The 24,112-nt window shown below is 39.9% G+C and overlaps 1 protein-coding gene across 2 annotated transcripts in view; it reads left to right on the forward strand.

Annotated features, from left to right (window-relative positions):
* Positions 1-24,112, forward strand: part of RGS12 (regulator of G protein signaling 12) — a 145,328-nt gene that overhangs the window by 13,827 nt on the left and 107,389 nt on the right. For both annotated transcript variants that reach the window (XM_075194353.1, XM_075194354.1), the window contains exon 3: positions 3,789-3,905. In XM_075194353.1, coding sequence (XP_075050454.1) covers positions 3,789-3,905 — 117 coding nt within the window. The remainder of the gene's footprint in view (positions 1-3,788; positions 3,906-24,112) is intronic.

The following is a 24,112-nucleotide window of genomic DNA, read 5'->3' on the forward strand; positions in this document are numbered from 1 at the left end:
TAAAATGGTCCATAAATCTAAAAACATTGTTATATATTTAGTGTTTAATCTTATTTTATCATACAACATCCAGTGCGATGTTTACATCTGACAGTTCACTAGAGATGGATTTAAAAGGACCTGCCCACTTCATGATACCTTATTAGTAATCTTAGCAATATCGGCTCTGGATAATGTCTCCCTGAGCAGACATTGCAGGTAAGGGAGGAGGAGGGGCCTCGCAGTCTGAATATATAAATGTTGGAGGTATGCCCAGGTTCCATCGACACAGTATCCTGCTAGATGTGATTAGATGCAGCGGCTCAGCAGCAAAATGTCCCTGGAAACCATTTTAAAGTCTATGAGGGGAATTCAGTCGTCTGCAACGCGGCGCGCGGACATCACGCCGTGCACATTGCTGCCAGTTACGGTACAAATCTCCACTCATTTTTGAAAAATGAACGGAAATTTCTGTCAAATCTCCTCCGTGATGTGTCTAATGGATGTTCTGGAGACACTTTGCAGCTTATTGATTTCCCCCTATGTGATTTCCTTATTTAACCATGAATATCACATTAAGAAGAAAAAAGTGCTCTCATTCTGGCAGGCAAAGTGTACATATCAGTATTTGTAATACTCCTATTAAATGGACTTGGCACTTACACAGTGCAGAGGCAGCCATTTTGTGGGATGAGTCAAACCTATCGATTCAAACAGGTTTCATTGAAATCATGGAGACGGATAAGACACTCGATAATGTCACACGTTCTTAGTGAATTGGTAGGCCACGTTCTTATTGATAATGGTTTAGGCCACAAAATGGACCTACCTCCACTGTGTGTCCCACAATGCTTTGTGTCAAGTGATGCCGAGCATTATGGGAAACCTAACCAGGATTGACAGCTTATTCATTCTTCTTCTGCCCCAGTGTTTAGTTAAGGGATTACTACACATACTCACATTCTTTGGCAGCAGTATGGGTCAGACTGCAAACATATATCACACAGTAGAGCCCCTGTATCTTTGTATAAGACGATTTGGCTCTCGGTGCAATGCTACTTTTCTGTTATGGAAAATATCTGAGCCTGTAATGCTATTAAGTTTAGTGGATGTTAATATCCAGAACTACCCTGCTGCACAGAACTTGCCAAAGTGTTTGCCGCAAGAGCTGGGCGAGTAGATATTTCGTGCAGGTGTGGTGGCTGTGTGTGACAGACATATTTATATACTGTCTGTGCAATTATAGGCTATTAGTTTACGACGGCTAGAAACAAGGGATTGAGATTTTTTTGGACCTGGAGCTACACGGAAATCTGAAGTAGCAGCAGCTGCTAACATTTAATGTGTTCTCTAATGGTCATAATCCCCATTATCTGCAGTTCAGTGCTTGGGTCTGGAGAAGGGCCAGGCTCATTGTGGATTAATACCAGTTTGCAACGTTTTGGCTACTGAAGTCAAATGCTCCAATGGGGCAGGGACTGATGTGAGTGAGTTCTCTCTCTGCACAGCACTGCAGAGTTAGTAGTGCTATATAAATAGATGATGATGATGATGATGATGATGATGAAATGGCTTTTTTGTGAATTATGCTCAGTGTTAAGGGAAAGCATTGGTCATATGAAGTCATAAGAAGTCTCTCTAATGGAGCAGTGCCTTGATTTATAGTCTGACATAGGACAGAGGTGTGCAAACTGTATATTGGGGTCCACTGACTGTTAGACATGCAGCATATTCTGTTTGTTAATATCAGTACAGATATATATATATATATATATATATATATATATATGTATATATATATATATATATATATATATAATCTATATCTATCTATCTCCATCCATCCATTTAAATAAAACAAAATAAATAAAATGTCACTCTTATTTTCACCATCATTATATTTACTTTAATGATAATGCCACCCAAAGCCTAAAATTCAGTGATGGGTTTGAGTTTAGTGAGTGTAAAATAATAAATAAATAAAAAATGTATATATGTGTAGATTAACTTACTTCTGCTAGTTCAGGTTACTCTGCTCTATAGTCCTTGTGACAGGTTGGACCGCCTACGCCACCCTGTCTGTTGTCTTGGGGACCGGATGGGCTTGCCCTGCCACCGTCCCCTTTTCTTTATCCCAAATCTGCCATCTAACTGCAGAAGGAGGGGCTTATGCTGCTGCCTTCACTGGACTCCTTAGCGGCACCTAGAACCGCGCCCTTCTGGGTAACTCTAGCTGCAAGTGTACCCCCTTGCTAGTACCCCTGACCTCTTCCTTCAGATCAGGGTTGCTGTGTATGGTTCCCTCTGGCCTATCACACTGGCCAGAGCTGCAGGTAGCGGGCAGAGCGTTGGTACTGGAATGCTGGGTCCCAACCTCAGAACAGCTGGATAACAGATTAGATTGGTCTAATCTGTAGGTCACAGGAATTACAGCAGGTAAGTAGGCGTCAAAGCTGTTCCTTAAGCAGTTGATGTTTATTATCTCAGGACAGTTACATTCACTAGTTTAAGCTACTAGTGGTATCCAGATAGGTACAGTTGGAATAATACTACATTACATGGTCAAACACTCAGATTTACACAGATACCCTGGCAGGAGGTAATCAAGCCTCCTGGCCCTCTCACCAATCCAGGAGCTTCCTGCAGCCTGCACATAACTCAGCCTGGAGGAGTTTAATACCCTTTTACATTGCTGCTAGCGGCCCACAGCGTCTGAGGTTTTATATTATATTATTATATCCACCAGGATATAACATTTTCTGTAATCTCACAATTTAACTACCAAAATTCACATTAATCTGTGATCACTTGCATCCTGGTTCTTGCACACACCAATAGTCTACCAGCCAGTCTAATTACCCCCCCCCCCCCCACCATGTGCTTTCAGGCTCACAGACACGTTGGTCATTTAGTGATGAAAAAGTCTAATTAATATGAGATTACCTGTCTGCAGACAGTTGGAAAAACACATCCCCTCCACTTAGATGCTTACTTGGGACATCCTATAGAAAAGTTACAAAACCCAAACATGTCATACTGTCTCTGAAATCAATGCATTTCCATATAAATACATACCAATATATAAAGAAAAAAGTACATTTGCAATGATGGAAATTGACGTCTGCACCACTAATTGAAATAAATTTCTACAATAAATTATTTCTATGTGATCCAGCCACATTCCTACATCTCAACCGGTTTTCCTCAAGTCTGGCATTTGGCGATACCCCTTGGCCTGTTTAAAACCAGTTACGTGGTAGGAATATAGAGGAGAACCTATGAGGATGTTAGAGGCATCAGTGATGCCTTCAACATATTTAGTACGGCGCATACCCAACGAAAGAAAATTTTGGGTGGAATTTCATCAACTGATTTTTTTTTTTTCTTTTTTTATATTACTTGTAATTGGAAAATGTGTATAAATAATAATGTTAAAATGGAACTCCCTCCACCCCCCATTAGTAGTACTGTGAAGGCGCCATGCCTTGAATCTTAGTTTTTTAACAATGTCCTTATATCTATCCTAAGCATGTTTATATTGCTCTACTGTATTAGCCTCTACCACCTCTGATGGGAGGCTATTCCACTTATCCACTACCCTTTCTGTGAAGTAATTTTTCCGCTTTAGGCCTTGCACCATTTTAGTTGCCCTTCTTTGTACAGCCTCTAATGTATTTATATCTTTCTGGAGATATGGCCTCCAGAACTGAATTCTAGAGGAGGCCGTCCCAGTTATTAGAATACTTACATAATCTTAAACATGTTGTGGTTTTGTGGTTAAGCAGAACTTGTCTAATTTTTTTTTATAGAGTTCAAAGTTTGTCCATTCGAGTGGGATGGTTCAAGGTCCACAACGCTCCTCAGGTCGGAGGTCACTTGGAAGATCAAAGAGGTTCAGTGTCACGCGCTCTCTTGATAACCTGGAGGTAAGACTGGTGTAATATACTTATATGTAAAGTCTATATGTAAAGTCTGTTTATCTAGTATTTTTATATGATTAGCAGGAGCACATTCACTATTTATATGTAATAGTGTTTGGAATATGCATATATGAAGAATATATCACTATATTGTGCTTTAGAATATTGTAGTTATTACCTAGTAATTGGCCACTTTTTGCTATGCAGATCTGGTTTCCCAATTTGATTTCAATCCTTGTTGCAGTGTCTGTGACTAACCACATGATTGTTTCTGAGCGCTTACAATCCCATCTTGCTGGATTTGTACATAAAATCTGATCACCAGATATTACCCATGGGTGGTGTGTAAGTTTCTTAACCAACACGACGAAAACAAAGAATGCTGTCATGTTGTGTAGCCAAAGTGCTCACTTATTCATTGGCAGAATGGGTCGTTCAACCAGATCTGCCTGTGAGTGGACAGATTTAAACTCAAAATCAGTAGAACAGGTCCGTAAGCAAGAGCTCTTATTCAGCAATTAATATATTCGTTGCCTCGCATTATTTAACCAAATTCTAAAGTGAGACAATATATGCACTGTGTTTTCCTTTTGCAACAAAATCTCTATAATGTATATTTCAGTTCTATTTAAATATAATATTGTTTTAAATAAATACTGAGGTAAAATTACTACTTACATTATGTACCAATTTATGTAAAAAGATGTTGTATTTAGAACTTTAGTAGCAGAATGTGACCATATCTTATGTAGAAAGCTAGTAAGTTAATATCTTGGATCCTAGCGAGATTGCAGAATTATAATAACAGTGACCTTCTTTAATTCGATAAGGAGGGATATTCCAGAAGTGATCTGTTTAAAGATGCCGTGTAAAATGAAATATGATTTATACACTATATGGACAAAAGTATTTGGCCACACCTGGTAATTATTGAATTGAGGTGTTTCAATCAGACCCGTTGCAAGAGGTGTATAAAATCAAGCACTTATCCATGCAGTCTCCATTTGCAAATATTTTTGATACGACATGGGTCGTTCTGAAGAGCTCCGTGACTTCAAGCGTGGTACTGTGATAGGACACCTTGTTTGCAATAAGACTGTTCGTGAAATTTCATTCTTGCTGAATATATCACGGTCATCTGTATTATTAGAAAGTGGAAGCGTTTAGGAACAACAGCAACTCAGCCACGAAGTGAAGGACCATGCAAAATCACAGAGCGGGGCCAACGACTGCTAAGGAGCATGGTGTGTAAAAGTCGCAAACGTTCTGCTGAAGAGTTCCGAACTTCCACTGGCATTAATGTAACCACAAAAATTCTGCGGCGGGAGCTTAATGGAATGGGTTTCCATGGCCGAGCAGCTGCATGCAAGCCCAACATCACCAAGACCAATGCCAAACATCGGATGGAGTGGGGTAAAGCACACCGACACCAGACTGTGGAGCAGTGGAAATGTGTTCTGTGGAGTGACAAATCACGCTTCTCTGTTTGGCACTCTGATGGGCAAGTCTGGGTTTGGCGGATGTTGGGAGAACGTTACCTGCCTGACTGCATTATGCCAACTGTGAAGTTTGGTGGAGGAGGGATAATGGTATGGGGCTGTTTTTCAGGGTTTGGGCTAGGCCCATTATCTCCAGTGAAGGGCAATCTTAATGCTTCAGCATACCAAGTCATCTTGGACAATGCTATGCTTTCAACTATTCTGTTCTAACATGACTGTGCCCCAATGCACAAAGCAAGGACTACAAAGACATGGGTGGAGTTTGGTGTGGAAGAACTTGTCTGGCCCACAAAGAGCCCTGATCTCAACGCCATCGAACACATTTGGGATGAACTGGAATGGAGATTGCGAACCAGGCCTTATGGTCCAACATCGGTGCCTGACCTCATAAATGCTCTACAGACTGAAGGGCACAAATTCCCACAGAAACATTCCAACATCTTGTGGAAAGTCTTCCAAGAAGAGTGGAAGCTGTTATTGCTGCAAAAGGGGGACTAACTTCATATTAAAGTATATGTATTTGAATACAATATCATCACAGTCCCTGTAATGGTCAAGCGTCCGAATACTTTTGTCCATATAGTGTATTTTTCGTTTATTTAAAAAGACATGGCTTTGACTATAGTTCTTATCTTTATCCTCTTCAGTTTGTTATTTAATAGAGGACAGAACGTGTGGAGCAGTAGTTATCCCAAACAAGGGATATACCTCATTCATAATCGGCAGTAATTCACTGTAGATGGTTTCCCTTGGCAGCCAGGAGCAACCCTGTAGCCCTGTACTATGTATTGTTTGCAGCTACAAGAGTTTCCCGATATCTAGGAGGGAAGTGATTCTGTTGATACACTGGTTTTGAACTCCTTGAAGATTGGACCATTTTAATGTCCCATTTCTCTGTTCTGTTTTGTGGGCATACCCACATAAAACCAAATACCATATTGTCTATCAGTAGTATACTCTAACATTACTCTATTATCTTGCAATAAAATATTGTCTATATTGTGTTTTAGTCTATGAAGCAATATTTTGTTGAAATGAAAAAAACAACAATATTTTAGTATCGTGCACCTCTATGGGTATGTGTTCACTGTAATTAAAATGCAGTTCAAGGTGACCTATATTTATTAATCTCTGCAGAATTATCACCATGGCTGTGTTTAACATTAGGCACTGTAGACACCTGACTAGGGGAATAAAAGAATTAAACTACCAGCGCATCTGTTGGACACAGGAATATGGTCACTGTATTCATCTTTGCGGCAGGACCAGAGAGTCTAGAGGATTGTTGTCCAATCGAGAGTCACACTTGTTGTGAAACATGTTAACATTTGCAAAAGTGGGGGAATAATATTATTTATTTATTTTTAAATTGAACTGTTCCCCTAAATTTAATGTAATTTTGCCAAATGCAACTGCTATTTGGGATAAATTGTGTTGCATACAGACACACTGATGGGTCTTATCTACTAAACAGTACATTTCTGTAGTGGCGAGTTTACCTTATTAAGTGGCTTTTGACTTTCAGTCCTGATTTAAAAAACAAACAAACTATAGGTAGGTGAATGGGCTGTAGGTCATCATCAGGACCAAAGCGCTTGTGAGATGTGCCTATCCTTCAGCTGTCTGTGTACCTGTTACTTATAGAGGCAACAAGTTTTGTGGACTGAACCAACGTTGGAGATAGGCTGCACTATCTGTTCACACCTCAGTGATGTCATAAGTTCTTGGTGAATTAATAGTCTAAATATTGGTTCATTCCTGTGTGTAGGAGATGGGAACACTGTAGAACAGGAAGGTGTTTTACGTCTCTCGTGCATTTAAGATAAGTTCATATTTGTAGAGATAAAATATCACAATATAAAAAATTATCTTTTTATTTTCCAGTGATTACACAAAAGCAAACTGTTTATTTTTCATGGTAATGTTACATATTCTGCTGCATAATTCATGGGATTCCAATCCGCCTGTTACAAGATATATTGCAGAGGTTTCTAAAGTAAAACCCATACTTAATCTTATGATGAAGAGTGGAAAGAAAACCAAGCACTGCAGCTTGTAAGACTAACAGCCATTGTTGTTTCCAGAGGGCCGGCTTCTGTGGTTTCATTGGGCATGGGAACGGCATTTCCACATTTTTCTCCTAAAGATGTGAACTGCCTGCTGAGGGCAACACCCAATCCTACATAACAGCACAGTAATAACAGAGACACTATTACACCCAATACTACATAACAGTACAGTAATAACACGGACACTATTACACCCAATACTACATAACAGTACAGTAATAACACGGGCACTATTACACCCAATACTACATAACAGTACAGTAATAACAGAGACACTATTACACCCAATACTACATAACAGCACAGTAATAACAGAGACACTATTACACCCAATACTACATAACAGTACAGTAATAACACGGACACTATTACACAAATACTACATAACAGTACAGTAATAACAGACACTAATACACCCAATACTACATAACAGTACAGTAATAACAGACACTAATACACCCGAGCCTACATAACAGTACAGTAATAACAGAGACACTATTACACCCGAGCCTACATAACAGTACAGTAATAACAGAGACACTATTACACCCAATACTACATAACAGCACAGTAATAAGAGACACTATTACACCCAATACTACATAACAGTACAGTAATAACATGGACACTATTACACCCAATACTACATAACAGTACAGTAATAACAGAGACACTAATACACATATTCCTACATAACAGTACAGTAATAACAGAGACACTAATACACCCAATACTACATAACAGTACAGTAATAACAGAGACACTATTACACCCGAGCCTACATAACAGCACAGTAATAACACTGACACTATTACACCCAATACTACATAACAGTACAGTAATAACAGACACTAATACACCCGAGCCTACATAACAGCACAGTAATAACAGAGACACTATTACACCCGAGCCTACATAACAGCACAGTAATAACAGAGACACTATTACACCCAATACTACATAACAGTACAGTAATAACAGACACTAATACACCCAATACTACATAACAGTACAGTAATAACAGAGACGCTAATACACCCAATCAGAGCCGTAACTTAGAATTCTAGTGCCCTGGGCGAGAAAGACAAATGCCGCCCCCCTCGCCCTCAATTTTAACCAAATTCACCTAAAATATTCCTAAATTGCGCCCCCCTTCAGCGTTGCGCCCTGGGCGGTTGCCCCTGTAGCACAGCCCTAGTTACGGCCCTGCACCCAATACTACATAACAGTACAGTAATAGAGACACTATTACACCCAATACTACATAACAGTACAGTAATAGAGACACTATTACACCCAATACTACATAACAGCACAGTAATAACAGACACTATTAGACCCAATACTACATAACAGCACAGTAATAACAGACACTATTACACCCAATACTACATAACAGCACAGTAATAACAGACACTATTTCACCCAATACTACATAACAGTACATTAATAACAGAGACACTATTACACCCAATACTACATAACAGTACAGTAATAACATGGACACTAATACACCCAATACTACATAACAGTACAGTAATAACAGAGACACTATTACACCCAATACTACATAACAGTACAGTAATAACAAAGACACTAATACACCCAATACTACATAACAGTACAGTAATAACAGACGCTAATACACCCAATACTACATAACAGTACAGTAATAACATGGACACTATTACACCCAATACTACATAACAGTACAGTAATAACACGGACACTATTACACCCAATACTACATGACAGTACAGTAATAACACAGACACTATTACACCCAATACTACATAACAGTACAGTAATAACACACTATTACACCCAATACTACATAACAGTACAGTAATAACACGGACACTATTACACCCAATACTACATAACAGCACAGTAATAACAGACACTATTACACCCAATACTACATAACAGCACAGTAATAACAGAGACACTAATACACCCAATACTACATAACAGTACAGTAATAACACGGACACTATTACACCCAATACTACATAACAGCACAGTAATAACAGAGACACTAATACACCCAATACTACATAACAGCACAGTAATAACAGAGACACTATTACACCCAATACTACATAACAGTACAGTAATAACAGACACTAATACACCCAATACTACATAACAGTACAGTAATAACAGAGACACTAATACACCCAATACTACATAACAGCACAGTAATAACAGAGACACTATTACACCCGAGCCTACATAACAGCACAGTAATAACAGAGACACTAATACACCCAATACTACATAACAGTACAGTAATAACATGGACACTATTACACCCAATACTACATTACAGTAATAACAAAGACACTAATACACCCAATACTACATAACAGTACAGTAATAACATGGACACTATTACACCCAATACTACATAACAGTACAGTAATAACATGGACACTATTACACCCAATACTACATAACAGTACAGTAATAACAGAGACGCTATTACACCCAATACTACATAACAGTACAGTAATAGAGACACTATTACACCCAATACTACATAACAGTACAGTAATAACACAGACACTATTACACCCAATACTACATGACAGTACAGTAATAACACACTATTACACCCAATACTACATAACAGTACAGTAATAACAGACACTAATACACCCAATACTACATAACAGCACAGTAATAACAGACACTATTACACCCAATACTACATAACAGCACAGTAATAACAGAGACACTAATACACCCAATACTACATAACAGTACAGTAATAACACGGACACTATTACACCCAATACTACATAACAGCACAGTAATAACAGAGACACTAATACACCCATTCCTACATAACAGTACAGTAATAACAGAGACACTAATACACCCAATACTACATAACAGCACAGTAATAACAGACACTATTACACCCAATACTACATAACAGTACAGTAATAGCGACACTAATACACCCAATACTACATAACAGTACAGTAATAACACGGACACTATTACACCCAATACTACATAACAGTACAGTAATAACACGGACACTATTACACCCAGTACTACATAACAGTACAGTAATAACAGAGACACTATTACACCCAATACTACATAACAGTACAGTAATAACAGAGACACTATTACACCCAATACTACATAACAGTACAGTAATAACAGAGACACTATTACACCCAATCCTACATAACAGTACAGTAATAAGAGACACTATTACACCCAATACTACATAACAGTACAGTAATAACACGGACACTATTACACCCAGTACTACATAACAGTACAGTAATAACAGAGACACTATTACACCCAATCCTACATTATTTTGGTAGTTACCATTATTTCGATGCTATCCCTCCTCACAGGCTTTGGGTAGATTAGGGCAGTTGTGACTGTCGTCCCATTGTCTGGTATCTGTCATAGCTGCAAATCTCTGGGCTTGTCACGCCTCTAGTGTTATCAACCCCACCCCTGCCCAGAGACCACGCCCCCAAACTTTTTTGTTTTTGTTTTTTTTTTATACATATTTTTTATTATTATTATGATGGGTATTGCAAACAAAACTGACAGTATAGCTTTATGAGGCAATATAGAGATTATGGATTAGTCCAACAGAAATATTATACACTAACCTCTTAATTTAGACAAAGGAACAAAATTAGGATTACTCTTGGATAGAATATGCTATGTTTTATAGATGCACGTTATTCTGTGACAGCGATATTTCTTGAGTGGTCAGTGATCAGATAAGGTGTATCGGATTAATACGCCCAGCTGGAGAGTCAGTGAAGTACACACAGGTCTGGTATTTGCATAAACTCTGATTTACTAATACAAAGACATCTGTTCATGAAGTACAGATTACGTAGACATATCACGATTGGGCAAGTGTGAAATATATGGCATTATGCTAACAAATAGAAAAGTACATATCTCAAATCTAAGCAGACTAGAGAAAATACATTAGTTGTGGGTATAATGATATTTCAATGTATTTCTAGAAAAATTCGCTAATAAACAGATGCCTTATCTATACACGTCATAAGAACTTGGATTCTGTAAGTAACAGAATACAGCAGTGTTGGCTAACCTGTGACACTCCAGGTGTTGTGAAATTACGAGTACCAGCATACCCTTCCAGCAATAAGCTGCTCTATACTGGCAAAGCATGCTGGGACTTGTAGTTTAGCAACACCTGGAGTGTCACAGGTTAGCCAACACTGCAATACAGTTTTAAGCTGTACCAGCTAAGTATGGTGTGTTTTTGGTGTTTTTTTTTGTGTTTTTTATAAACTGAAACTGCTTAGCTCCATTTGAAATTCCTTTGAAGAAAGACAATCTAACTGATAACTATTTCACCAGCACATAAATATTAGTTATCTGCTTATGTTCAATATACATGGGAGCTTTGTTCAGTGTCAAACTGACACAGAGCTAAATTATATAAGTGAGGCATAAGGGGCCCCCACGCAACAGGGCACCAACAAATATATTGCCCCCCTTGCCACCTAGCTCCGACCGCTCTCCTTTATGGTAGTGTCCTGATGGCATATCTTACTGGTCGGAAACCTGAGTGTGCAGTAATATCCGTTCCTGTGACATCACTGCCCCCCTTCCCGGTATGAATCAACCAATCCACAGAGTGGCAAGTCTGCCAGGCTGTCAGTCACTGTCTGCCTGTCTAGAAGCCCCTCCTTTCATGGCAACTGGCTGCAGAGGAGTGAAAGGGGGATATTTTAGTTACGTATAAACCCTTCAGTTATTTCATGTCAAACAGTTATTGTAATAGCCAATAAGTCGGGGGAATATATCAGCATGCTTTCATTGTAGAATATTTTGTAAAAAAAAAATCAACTTCTCTTTGACCTGGTATAATCCTTATTTTTATTTTGCAAAGGAGCTCCCAGGGGTGTGTTGCTTTTACAAAGAACTATTCTATAAAGCTGCACGTACTTATTTTCTACAGCGAAAAATCTATGCAGATGCCAGTACCTGTAACGTGTGCGGGCGAGGGAGAGGTGTGCCTGGCACTGGTTCTGTGAATTGTGCCCAGTGCTTAGAATAACCTTATTTTTATTTTAAAAGAAAGTGGCTTGTGTACTGCCAATTCTGTAATTTTGTAGCCTCTGAGGACAAATATAATGTGATTTTATAAGTCAGGAATACATTATTTTTTTTTTAAAGACCCGAATAAGTACTGGGGAGAAATGTAGGCCAGCGTACAGGCTTTCTTCTGTGTAGGAGGTGGTAAATGTAAATACGCAGAACACTGCTCAGCGGGATCCTCTGACCTCCTGCCCTAGATGTGGCCAAGTGTCTATGGTCTGGTGAGAGTAACACTGCAGCCATTGTCCTCCATTCAAGGAGCTGTAATTGGTTTTCCTTTTCGCTTTCCAACCCCGATTACCCATGCCCGGACTGCAAATCGCTTAGAGACTTTCTTCATTCTGCTTTCTAGTAATGACCTTGGCCTGTGCAACCGTTTTCTTTTGAAAGAAAAAAAAAATAATACAATAATGTTGTTCTTTTTCATTTCCTATGAAATATTACTGCACAGCACAATGTAATGTGCATTTGTGTTTAGATATAATGGTTATATTCTGTATCTCTCTATGGAGTTTCGGGAAGCAGTGACATTTCTCATACTATTATAAGCAGTACTCAGATATGTTTCTGAATGGGTATCGTTCCCACCGTTAGAAGGGTTCGCAGAGCTTGGCTCAATCTGTGGTTTCGTTGTCAGTTCAGTCTTGTAACAAACTGAAGGTACCCACTCAATACAATTTGGTAATAGAATTTAATTGATTTCAGATTGACAGAACTTTTTGGAATGCATGGAATCCAATTGTATAGTTGGAATTGTTTTACTCTATATATTTTGTTGTAACGTTAGACTTTTTGCGGTTAAAAATTATTACCTGCCCGCCCCATGGACTGCTGAAGGTTCTCCCAAATCTTTAGGGCGGTGCTAAATTGGATGGGATACAGGTGACTAAAGCTGGGTACACACTACAGAAATTTCCACCAACTTTTTATGCTGATTGATTTTACATGCGATCGATGTTCCGATCGCTCGGTCCATGGACTGCACACACACTAGCCTAGTTTAGGAAGATAAAGGGAAGAGCGGACTTTCCTTTAAGCGACTTTTTACAGCCATGTTGTCGTGAGCAATGACTGTAATTTCGTACTCGCTGTTGTGGATCGGTCGGAAGTTTATTCACACTACACAATGGAAACGAGATTGGAGCGAAAATATTTAACGGTACGACCAACCAAATGAGGCGACAATCGTCCATTTGGGCAGACTTTCGACCATCGTGTCACTGCACACACTGACCCGACTTTTGAACGAGCGGTCGTATGTCGGCTGATTTAGCCGATTATTGGCCGAAAACCGTGTAGTGTGTACCTAGCTTTAGGCTGTGTCTGCAGTCATTTGAGCTGCTGTGACGTTGCTAGTCCTTCACCAGCGTATGAAACCACAGGTCCACACAGTGCATTACTGCGCAGCAAGACTGCAAAGCTGTCAGTCACGATGTGTCTGCTCTGTTAGCTAAGAACGTTCCTCTGAACGTGGCCAACTGCTGCTAAGAAGGGGAAAACACCATGGTGGAAATAATTAGTATAAACTTCATTTATTTAATTAGCAATACATAACATTTAATGTCAAATACTAGTTTTATTTGTACTTTTACAGTATTAGAGAGCAAATCGGGAGAAGGTTCTTTTTACAACTCGGGAAATGGCTCAACCATTTCTCTTATAATATTACTGCAGATTGCTACAGAACTAGAAAGCACAGTAATCTTCCTCAGAATGTTATGAATTATTCAACATAGCGGTACGCAGCCTTTGATATGTATTAATGAATTTTTATGTGCTCTTTAAGCTATATATTTTTTTTTAAACCTACCTCTTTCTGAATCCTCTTAGAGGGCTCTTTCCCCTGTTTAACGATGACCATTTACAGTACTTGCTATTATTTGTATTTAAACTCTGCAACATCCTTTAATTGGAATAACTCTCCTTACTGTGCCTTAATAAGCGTTTCGTCTATAAACTCTCCACAGCTGCCGTGCTGAGATTTCACTTGATTTTAATAATTAGCTACTTTCATGCTGAAACTGCAGAAAATTGGATGCATTTTGCCATTGTGAATACTCTTTTTCCATCATATTAGTTCATAAATCAGGTTCGTTGTTACAAAAGTGACATTTATTGTGCGGAGGTGAAATTTAAAATGATAAAGTTGTTTTTTTTTTTTTTCTTTAAATCTAAAGCCCCACGCTGCGAAAGTACATATTGTGAGGAGATATGATGTAGAAGCTTAAGTGCTAAAGAGGTTCACTTAAATAATTCAAACATTAAACTCATGTTTATTCAGCGGACAAATTCAATCTCATTCCGATATTACCGCCAAATACCAAAATATGATTGTGGAGAGCTCTCTGTCACATGAAAAATATTTACATTACCTGACTAAAATTGCAAAAAAAGTTACTTTCCTTTCACAGCATCTTTGCCTTAAAGTGTACCTACGGCCGGGCCACGGTGAGGGCAGCCATTTTGTAAGCTGAATCTATATATTTTAAGGATGTAGCCCGTCAATTCACTAGGAAATGATGTCCTCGTGAGGTATGCAACATTTTCCACCTCAGGCTTCAGTCGTGTCACTAGTACTTAGTGAATTAATAGGCTAAATATTGGTTCAGCCAACAAAATGGCCCCATTCAGGCAGCAGGTATCCTTTATATAGTATTAATCTACACAAAGTTTATCTGCAGTAAAAGTAAAATTACACCTCCAAGCTGTCCCGATTTTGGCAGGACATCTCTTTTTATAGGGTGTGAAAGAGGTCGGACTTAACAAAAGTGGGCGGGGTTTTTCAGTAAGTTGCCAGTTTATGGGTGGAGCTTGGGCAGCACGGTGGCTTAGTGGTTAGTACTTCTGCCTCACAGCACTGGGGTCATTAGTTCAATTCCCGACCATGGCTTTATCTGTGTGGAGTTTGTATGTTCTCCCCGTGTTTGCCTGGGTTTCCTCCAGGTGCTCTGGTTTCTTCCCACACTCCAAAAACATATTGGTAGGTTAATTGGCTGCTATCAAAATTGACCCTAGTCTCTTTTTATGTCTGTCTGTGTATGTTAGGGAATTTAGACTGTAAGCCCCAATGGGGCAGAGACTGATGTGAGTGAGTTCTCTGTACAGCGCTGCGGAATTAGTGACGCTATATAAATAGATGATGATGATGATGGGTGGGGATGGGGATTATTTTGTCCTCATTTTGTGATTCTAAATGTTTTGGGAGGTATGCTGAAATTATGTAAGTGTGCATAAGAACACATCCAAAATCTTTAATTGGATAATGAGCACATTTAACAAATTTTGGCAGACAATGACTGTGGTATCATTAGTCCATTTTCTTCCATAAAACCTTTCAGGGAAACTTTATCTACAAACATCAAACTCTTAATCTCCTCAGAATTTTTTTTTTATTTTTTATTTGTTTTTTGTTTTTTTGTAAGAGGGGTACTTCTATCGTAATACACTCTGAACATATTTTGATAAATTAAATAGAATTGAATTCCTGTAATACATGTATTTTATTAAGGCATATGACTGCTGCAAAAATATATGCTCTTATATAATATTTGTATATATTGTTGTTAGAAATAATTCTGCCAAATAATTTTCAGTGATGATAATGGCAAATCGGACTGCCACTCTGCCTCGATTGGCAGAGAGAGGGACGCCCTTGTTAGCTGAACTTGTCTCTGGCGCCAAGCCACCCCCTGACGATTTTCGTTTTTATATTTCGGGCGCTTTTTCATCTATCCCCATTGAAGGAGCACATCTGTATATCTTGTTATTTTTGTAATGTTCGAAAATGAAAGGGCTAAATAATGGACTGCATATAAATATATGAAAATTGAGTATATTTAGTGTTTCCTCGTGATATTGCTAGCTGAAAGCTGCATTACCGCCTAAATTGGTGAACATTTTTGTCCATCACTTTGAAATGGCTTATTTACAAAGGTGTGGTTGTTCTATCTTGTGTCCTTTTCAGTGATAGACTTGCAGCATCCTAGGTAACAGCAGAGATCTTTACACATTGGTGGGTAGACACACAGGAACATGGCTAATGAGGTCTTGAAATAAGATGTTGGTATAACTGACATACCATTCTTCGTCATTGGAGCATTTTTTCGGCATTGCCTATAAGATCTGTATTTTGTTGTATAAGTTGTATGTGATGTAGGGGTGAGTAAATACTCCAACACACCTATCTAACACATTTGTACTGTAAAGTCAGGGAAGAATGAACAGTGGATTTTGCTTGAATATTTTTAGCTAGAGTCGTACACAAGTTATCTGCATTCAGAATGGTTAAATTTTTTGTTGTGGTTCTATCCAGCTGTTTTCTTTTATGGAGAATAAAATCTATTTATTTGCTCACCGCTCCTTTAAAAGACTAGCAACAGAGGGTCAATAAAGCAAATATTAGTTACAACCACCAGGGAAGGTCGTCAATGTTCTGAAACTGCGATTGAGTTTGACTCAAATAACACAATAATCGTGGGCCACCGAGACTATAAAAGAACCTGTGTGATACAATATTCTTTTCCTACTCTCTAGAGTTTGATGTTACTATGGTGACCTGAGATTACACAGTGCTCGGGGGAACGGGGAGCCATCCATTGTGACCTTCTAGACACTTATATCTTTTAACTGCTTTTGACTTCAGAAATAAGAAAACCCCGGGAAGGCAGTACAGTAAACGGAGATTGTGGGAAGTAAATGTAGAGGTCACTATGGGTGTGTATATTAAATAATCAGTCGTGCCAGAGACATAGGAGAAAAAGGACGGCATTCTGTGGGTGGTATAATATAACTGTGTATACAGTGGTGCCGATGTGCCAGGTGATGACTTGTAATCCATATTTTCAGCAAAGGTACATCTAGATTATATTTTCTTACAAAAATTGAACTGTAGATGAGCCCTACCCAGAACCTCCTGTACAAGTAATATTCTCTATCTTTTTATATAGAAGTTGATAGTAGAAAAAAGGTTTCATAACCTCTACACAGCTTTTTCAAGTATACATGGCTGGCTTAAGGGCAACGTCATTGGGGAAAAATGCCTTAGGCCACAAGATGATAAAGGCCCAAATTAGCATATGGGTTGAACAGACCATGTTCCAATGAGTTTGTTCTTGAGATTAGAAGTTCTGTGTTAATTACATATTGTTCCCACTCATCATGAGGGCCACATGGGCCCGGAGCTGAAAATTGTGAAGGGCCTATTGTAAGCAGCACCAAGCCCCTGGAGGGGGTTTGGCCAGCATCATGGCGGTTATGGGTAGTGCCTCCTTTCAGCCCTCTCCATCACCCTCTCCTCTTCCCTTACATGATGCACGCACCACTAATTGGTTCGCTCAGCATTTAAGAAAAGGCGAATAGTTGCAAATATCTCCCAAATGTTCTTTCAAGTTCCTGCCTAATTTGCCCAGTACTAGTGATGGATATTCAATACAGAGAGCAACTTAGTGACTTATTATACAGAAAGAATTCTAGTGACCACCATACAATACAGAGAGCATCCTAATGACCCCCCCTCCTGTACAATACAGAGAGCATCCTAGGGACCGCCATATGATAGAGAGCATCCTAATGACCCCCATCCTGTACGATACAGAGAGCATCCTAGGGACAGCCCTACGATGCAGAGAGCATTCTAGGGACCGCCATACGATACAGAGAGCATCCTAGGGACCGCCATACGATACAGAGAGCATCCTAGAGACCGCCATACGATACAGAGAGCATCCTAGGGACAGCCATACGATACAGAGAGCATCCTAGGGACAGCCCTATGATGCAGAGAGCATCCTAGGGACCGCCATACGATACAGAGAGCATCCTAGGGACCGCCATACGATACAGAGAGCATCCTAGGGACCGCCATACGATACAGAGAGCATCCTAGGGACCGCCATACGATACAGAGAGCATCCTAGGGACCGCCATACGATACAGAGAGCATCCTAGGGACCGCCATACGATACAGAGAGCATCCTAGGGACCGTCATACGATACAGAGAGCATCCTAGGGACCGCCCTACGATACAGAGAGCATCCTAGGGACCGCCCTACGATACAGAGAGCATCCTAGGGACCGCCCTACGATACAGAGAGCATCCTAGGGACCGCCCTACGATACAGAGAGCATCCTAGGGACCGCCCTACGATACAGAGAGCATCCTAGGGACCGCCCTACGATACAGAGAGCATCCTAGGGACCGCCCTACGATACAGTGAGCATCCTAGGGACCGCCCTACGATACAGAGAGCATCCTAGGGACCGCCATACGATACAGAGCATAACCAATTCACCACAATACAATGGAAAGAGCATCCAAGTGGTGGCCATAGAATACACATACGCAGCCTGCAATTTACACTGCTGTCCTCCACTCTCTACACCAAGGGGGAGGATCAAAGAGAGTACACACCTGGGAGTGGTTACATTCTCCTCCTTCCTCTCCCTCTCCTTCTCATTCATCCTCTCTCCTCCTCCATCATACTCCTCATTCATCCTCTCTCCTCCTCCATCATACTCCTTCTCATTCATCCTCTCTCCTCCTCCATCATACTCCTCATTCATCCTCTCTCCTCCTCCATCATACTCCTCATTCATTCTCTCTCCTCCTCCATCATACTCCTTCTCATTCATCCTCTCTCCTCCTCCATCATACTCCTCCTCATTCATCCTCTCTCCTCCTCCATCATACTCCTCCTCATTCATCCTCTCTCCTCCTCCATCATACTCCTCCTCATTCATCCTCTCTCCTCCTCCATCATACTCCTCCTCATTCATCCTCTCTCCTCCTCCATCATACTCCTCCTCATTCATCCTCTCTCCTCCTCCATCATACTCCTCATTCATTCTCTCTCCTCCTCCATCATACTCCTCCTCATTCATCCTCTCTCCTCCTCCATCATACTCCTCATTCATTCTCTCTCCTCCTCCATCATACTCCTCCTCATTCATCCTCTCTCCTCCTCCATCATACTCCTCCTCATTCATCCTCTCTCCTCCTCCATCATACTCCTCCTCATTCATCCTCTCTCCTCCTCCATCATACTCCTCCTCATTCATCCTCTCTCCTCCTCCATCATACTCCTCCTCATTCATCCTCTCTCCTCCTCCATCATACTCCTCCTCATTCATCCTCTCTCCTCCTCCATCATACTCCTCATTCATTCTCCTCTCTCCTCTTGTTGATAAATGGTACATAACTTATACAGTATTTTGGTCCCTTCAAAAACCTACAACCCCTCCCATGTTTATAATGACAACCTCTTATACAGAACAATTCTTGTGCCCTCCGTATGTCTGTATGTTCAGCACTGTTTACTTAAAGTCCAATCTACTAGAGATGGGATAAAATGTTACTAACACAGTAAAAAGCGCCCAATTAACCTTTCTAAATGTTAATGTGTTTAGTGTAAGCAAAACCTTGTTGTGGTATGTTTCACTCTTTCTTATTTCTCTTTGTCAGAACACTTTTTCTTCTTCATGTTTATGTGTTACCTTTCTCAAACAAATGTAACTATAAAATGTAATTGACATCTACAGCACAGGACGGCTTACATGCAAAGTATACCTTCCATTTATTAAACGTCACATAAATTGGCTTCTATAAACAAGGAGAACAGCGAAAAGAAAAACATTCATTTAATCTAGTAAATCTCACTGTCTATTCCGATGTTTAATATTTACTGAAGAGGAGTGCGCATAATTACATTATAACAACTTTCAGTAACCATCTATTGGTTGGGATTGTAGTACATTTAGAAGAAGTCGGTCAACTCTTTTTCACCAATGTCATAAAAGTAATATTTGTTATGTTTTTTTTTTTTTATTAAATACATTTTTGTCATTGTAGATTGTTTTGCGAGCATCCACACAGCTTGTTATTTGACTCTTGTGAGCTGGTATTTTGCAACAATTGTCCTATGTTGCTATGTAACCCTGTTGTGTCTATACTTTTCTCAGTGCGGTTTAGTTATATACTGGTTCTTATCTTCTGCCCATGATTCTTTGCCCTGAGCGGTGTTCAGCATGAGATTATGCAGTTTGGATGCTCGCTACAACAGCGAATAATTGATTGCTATGTCAAACACTTAACAATACTAACAGTGGTCTTGACAAATGCTGGAAAATGTTGGTCTTTTTGGTATGTGTTAAAACTGTCATGAATTAAAACTGCATTTGTCATAGTGATGTCTAGAGTGTAACCTCAGTCGGCCGTCCGCCTTGCACACTTGTATCCTTGCACACGTGTAACCTTGCACAAGTTCTTTTTTTTTTTTTTTTTTTTTTTTTATGAAAAATGTACATTTCTTTATTTTAGGTTTAGAGACACTTTTTAGGCATGTTATACTAAAGTGTCCTCGCCTATTGCATTGATCTGAAGCTGAGGATGTCCTCACTTCCAAACTATGTAGGAACAGGATTTCTATTCAATTCAGTGGTGTCCTGTTCAAATTCTACCTTACTTGGCTGCAGTACAGTAGATTGATGTATTGCACCTCTGACCTGAGGTAGTGTAGATTGCTGGGATACTGCACTTCAGTATTGCTGAATGAAACTCTGCATCTCGTAGTTACTGAGTTGTATTATTTGCTATAGGACTGCTGGAATCACTGTAGTACTGGTCCTAGTATTCCAGTTACAAGATCTGGACAGCCTAAAGAAGAGGGACAGGGCTGCATGTTGGTGTGGCATAATACATTGGGCCCTAGCCCAACTCGTGGGTCGCCAGGGGTCTCCCTATCCCACATGCCACTGGGGGATTTGATCTTAAGTCGCCTGTACCTCTCCAGATGTCAGTGCATGGACGGCACTCATTGCTTTAAAGCTTCAACCAATCAGAGAAATTCGGATATTTTCCCAGGCAACCTAAGGAGGTGGCTTGGTGGCAATATCTTGGGGTATGTTTCCTAGATATCGCCACACCACAGTGGGTAGGAAGTTTGGCTGCTCTCTGCAGTGCTGGTGCTGGTTGTAATAATTAAAGCGGGATCACCGCTAGCTCAGTTTGTCTGGTGTTGGGGCTGCTGAGTACTGGTAATGTGGTTTGGAGTTGCCTGTATTAGGGCGCCCACTGATATATTTTATTTACTTTAAAAGTCAGCAGTGCTGTAACATCGCAGGTCAGTAAGAGGATCGGCTTTGCTTGGTGTCCATAGATTCTCAGTGTTTCTCTTGCTGAACACTCTATGGAGTATAACTCGCAGTTCATGCTTTATAGTAGGGCTGTCAGGGGTGGAAGAAGAGCGATAGAGGTAATTTGCCATCCAGTGTACTAAGAAGCAATCATGTATCGATTTTGCTTCTTTTACTATAGAACAATAACCGCTCGAAAGAGCTGATATCACTCTACATAGCTGCAGTTAAAACCATGGAGACCGGTAGTAGAGTATCATAAACCCTTCCTTTTTCTTTACTTCCTTTCCTCTTCTTTCTTTTCCTTTTCTTCCTTTCCTTTTCCCTTTTCTCCCGTTTCCTTGTCTGCCCTTTCCTTCATTCCCTCCCCTCCCCTTTCCTCCTTTCCTCCTTTCCTTCTCTCCTGTTTCCTTCCTTTCCCTCCCCTTTCCTCCTTCCCGTCCCTCCTGTTTCCTTCTGTGCAATTTCCTTCATTCCCTCCCCTCCTGTTTCCTTCCTTTCCCTTCTCTCCTGTTTCCTTCCCTTCCCTCCTGTTTTCTTCTTTGCCATTTCCTTCATTCCATCCACTTCCCTTCTCTCCTCTTTCCTCCTTCCGTTCCCTCCCGTTTCCTTCATTCCATCCCCTTTCCTTTTCTCTTGTTTTCTTCTTTTCCTTCCCTCCTGTTTCCTTCTGTGCCATTTCCTTCATTCCATCCCCTTTACTTCTTTTCCTTCCCTCCTGTTTCCTTCTGTGCCATTTCCTTCATTCCATCCCCCTTTCTTCTTTTCATTCTCTCCTGTTTCCTTCTGTGCCATTTCCTTCATTCCATCCCCCTTTCTTCTTTTCCTTCTCTCCTGTTTCCTTCTGTGCCATTTCCTTCATTCCATCCCCTTTACTTCTTTTCCTTCCCTCCTGTTTCCTTCTGTGCCATTTCCTTCATTCCATCCCCCTTTCTTCTTTTCATTCTCTCCTGTTTCCTACTGTGCCATTTCCTTCATTCCATCCCCCTTTCTTCTTTTCCTTCTCTCCTGTTTCCTTCTGTGCCATTTCCTTCATTCCATCCCCTTTACTTCTTTTCCTTCTCTCCTGTTTCCTTCTGTGCCATTTCCTTCATTCCATCCCCTTTACTTCTTTTCCTTCCCTTTTTCTTCTTTCATTCCTGTTTCTCCCTCCCATGCTACATACATACAGAACATATAGACACATACTAATTTAGTAAAAGCCATTGATCCTACCTCACTTGTGAGAGGAACCTCGCACAAACACAAGGTGAGCATACAAAGTCCCCATAAATAGCTCCATTGTGCAGATGAAGGTAACCTTGAACGTTGTGACATATAGAGACAAATAAAATGTGCCCTGTCTATGAAACAAAGTTGACACGTACAACTTGTTGTACTATTCCAATTGCTCTGTTAGTATGTGTTTAAACAACAACCTTTTGGCTGCTATACATTAGTCATTTTTAAAGTGTCCCATGATGGAATTCATAACAATCATCGACGGCAAAGCACATACAGAGATGATGATCTCCTCTTACAAGTACCTTCCTTGTTTTATAGGGATTGTCCACTTTGTAGCAATTTAATGTAATCCGCGCTGTCCCTGGTGTCACATGAGCTTTTTTGTCTGTTGCATTTTTCTTGTCCTCTAGGAAACGACACTGCTGTTTTTTTTTATTCTTTTATTATTTCTTTTATTAGATGCTTTCCTATTGAAATTAATGAGTTTTGATAGTATCACAAGACCAGATTTAATTTCTCTGACAGTATTTACAAAGTTTACTGCAGTTTTTAAGACCAGCAGGAAAACAGCCAAAGCAAACAAGTGTTTCATAGCAGTGTGTGATATTCCTGCAACAACACTCGCACAAACAAGTAAAATGCTCCTCACAGTCTATTGGGCTACTATACTATAAAGAGCTTTTACCTCTCCGCATAAAAAAAAATATCTGAACTTTTTTTTTTTGTCTTTCTGCCGAATTAAAACTGCTTGTGTGACACCAACCCTTGTTCATCCAGAGAAGTGATTAGATCAGAGATTCAAATCTGCTCTGCTAGATGGTTGCAGTAACTTCAGATTCTTTGTGTTAACTTGTCTGTAGCTGGGTGTTCTGTCTAGTCCTCGTTTGGCCTCAACAATGAGAGTGTTCAGTAAGTTTATTGACAGTAAAAATTAGTTTAGTCAAATGTTCAGTTGCTAGTAAGGTTAAAGGTCTTGTAGATGGCTTATTTACTGTCTACAATTATGGTACTTGTAACATAAATTTCAGTCGAAAATTCTGTCTGTCGGGACATTTATTATAAAATTGTCTGTAAAGTAAATGTTTGCAGCCCCATTACAACAGCGAGTAAACATAGGGAGATTTTCATGCTATGCTCCTTGGAAACAAGGTAGAATTAATCCTCTCC

This window comes from Mixophyes fleayi, chromosome 1 (genome assembly GCF_038048845.1).
Source record: "Mixophyes fleayi isolate aMixFle1 chromosome 1, aMixFle1.hap1, whole genome shotgun sequence".
NCBI classification, from domain to species: Eukaryota; Metazoa; Chordata; class Amphibia; order Anura; family Limnodynastidae; genus Mixophyes; species Mixophyes fleayi.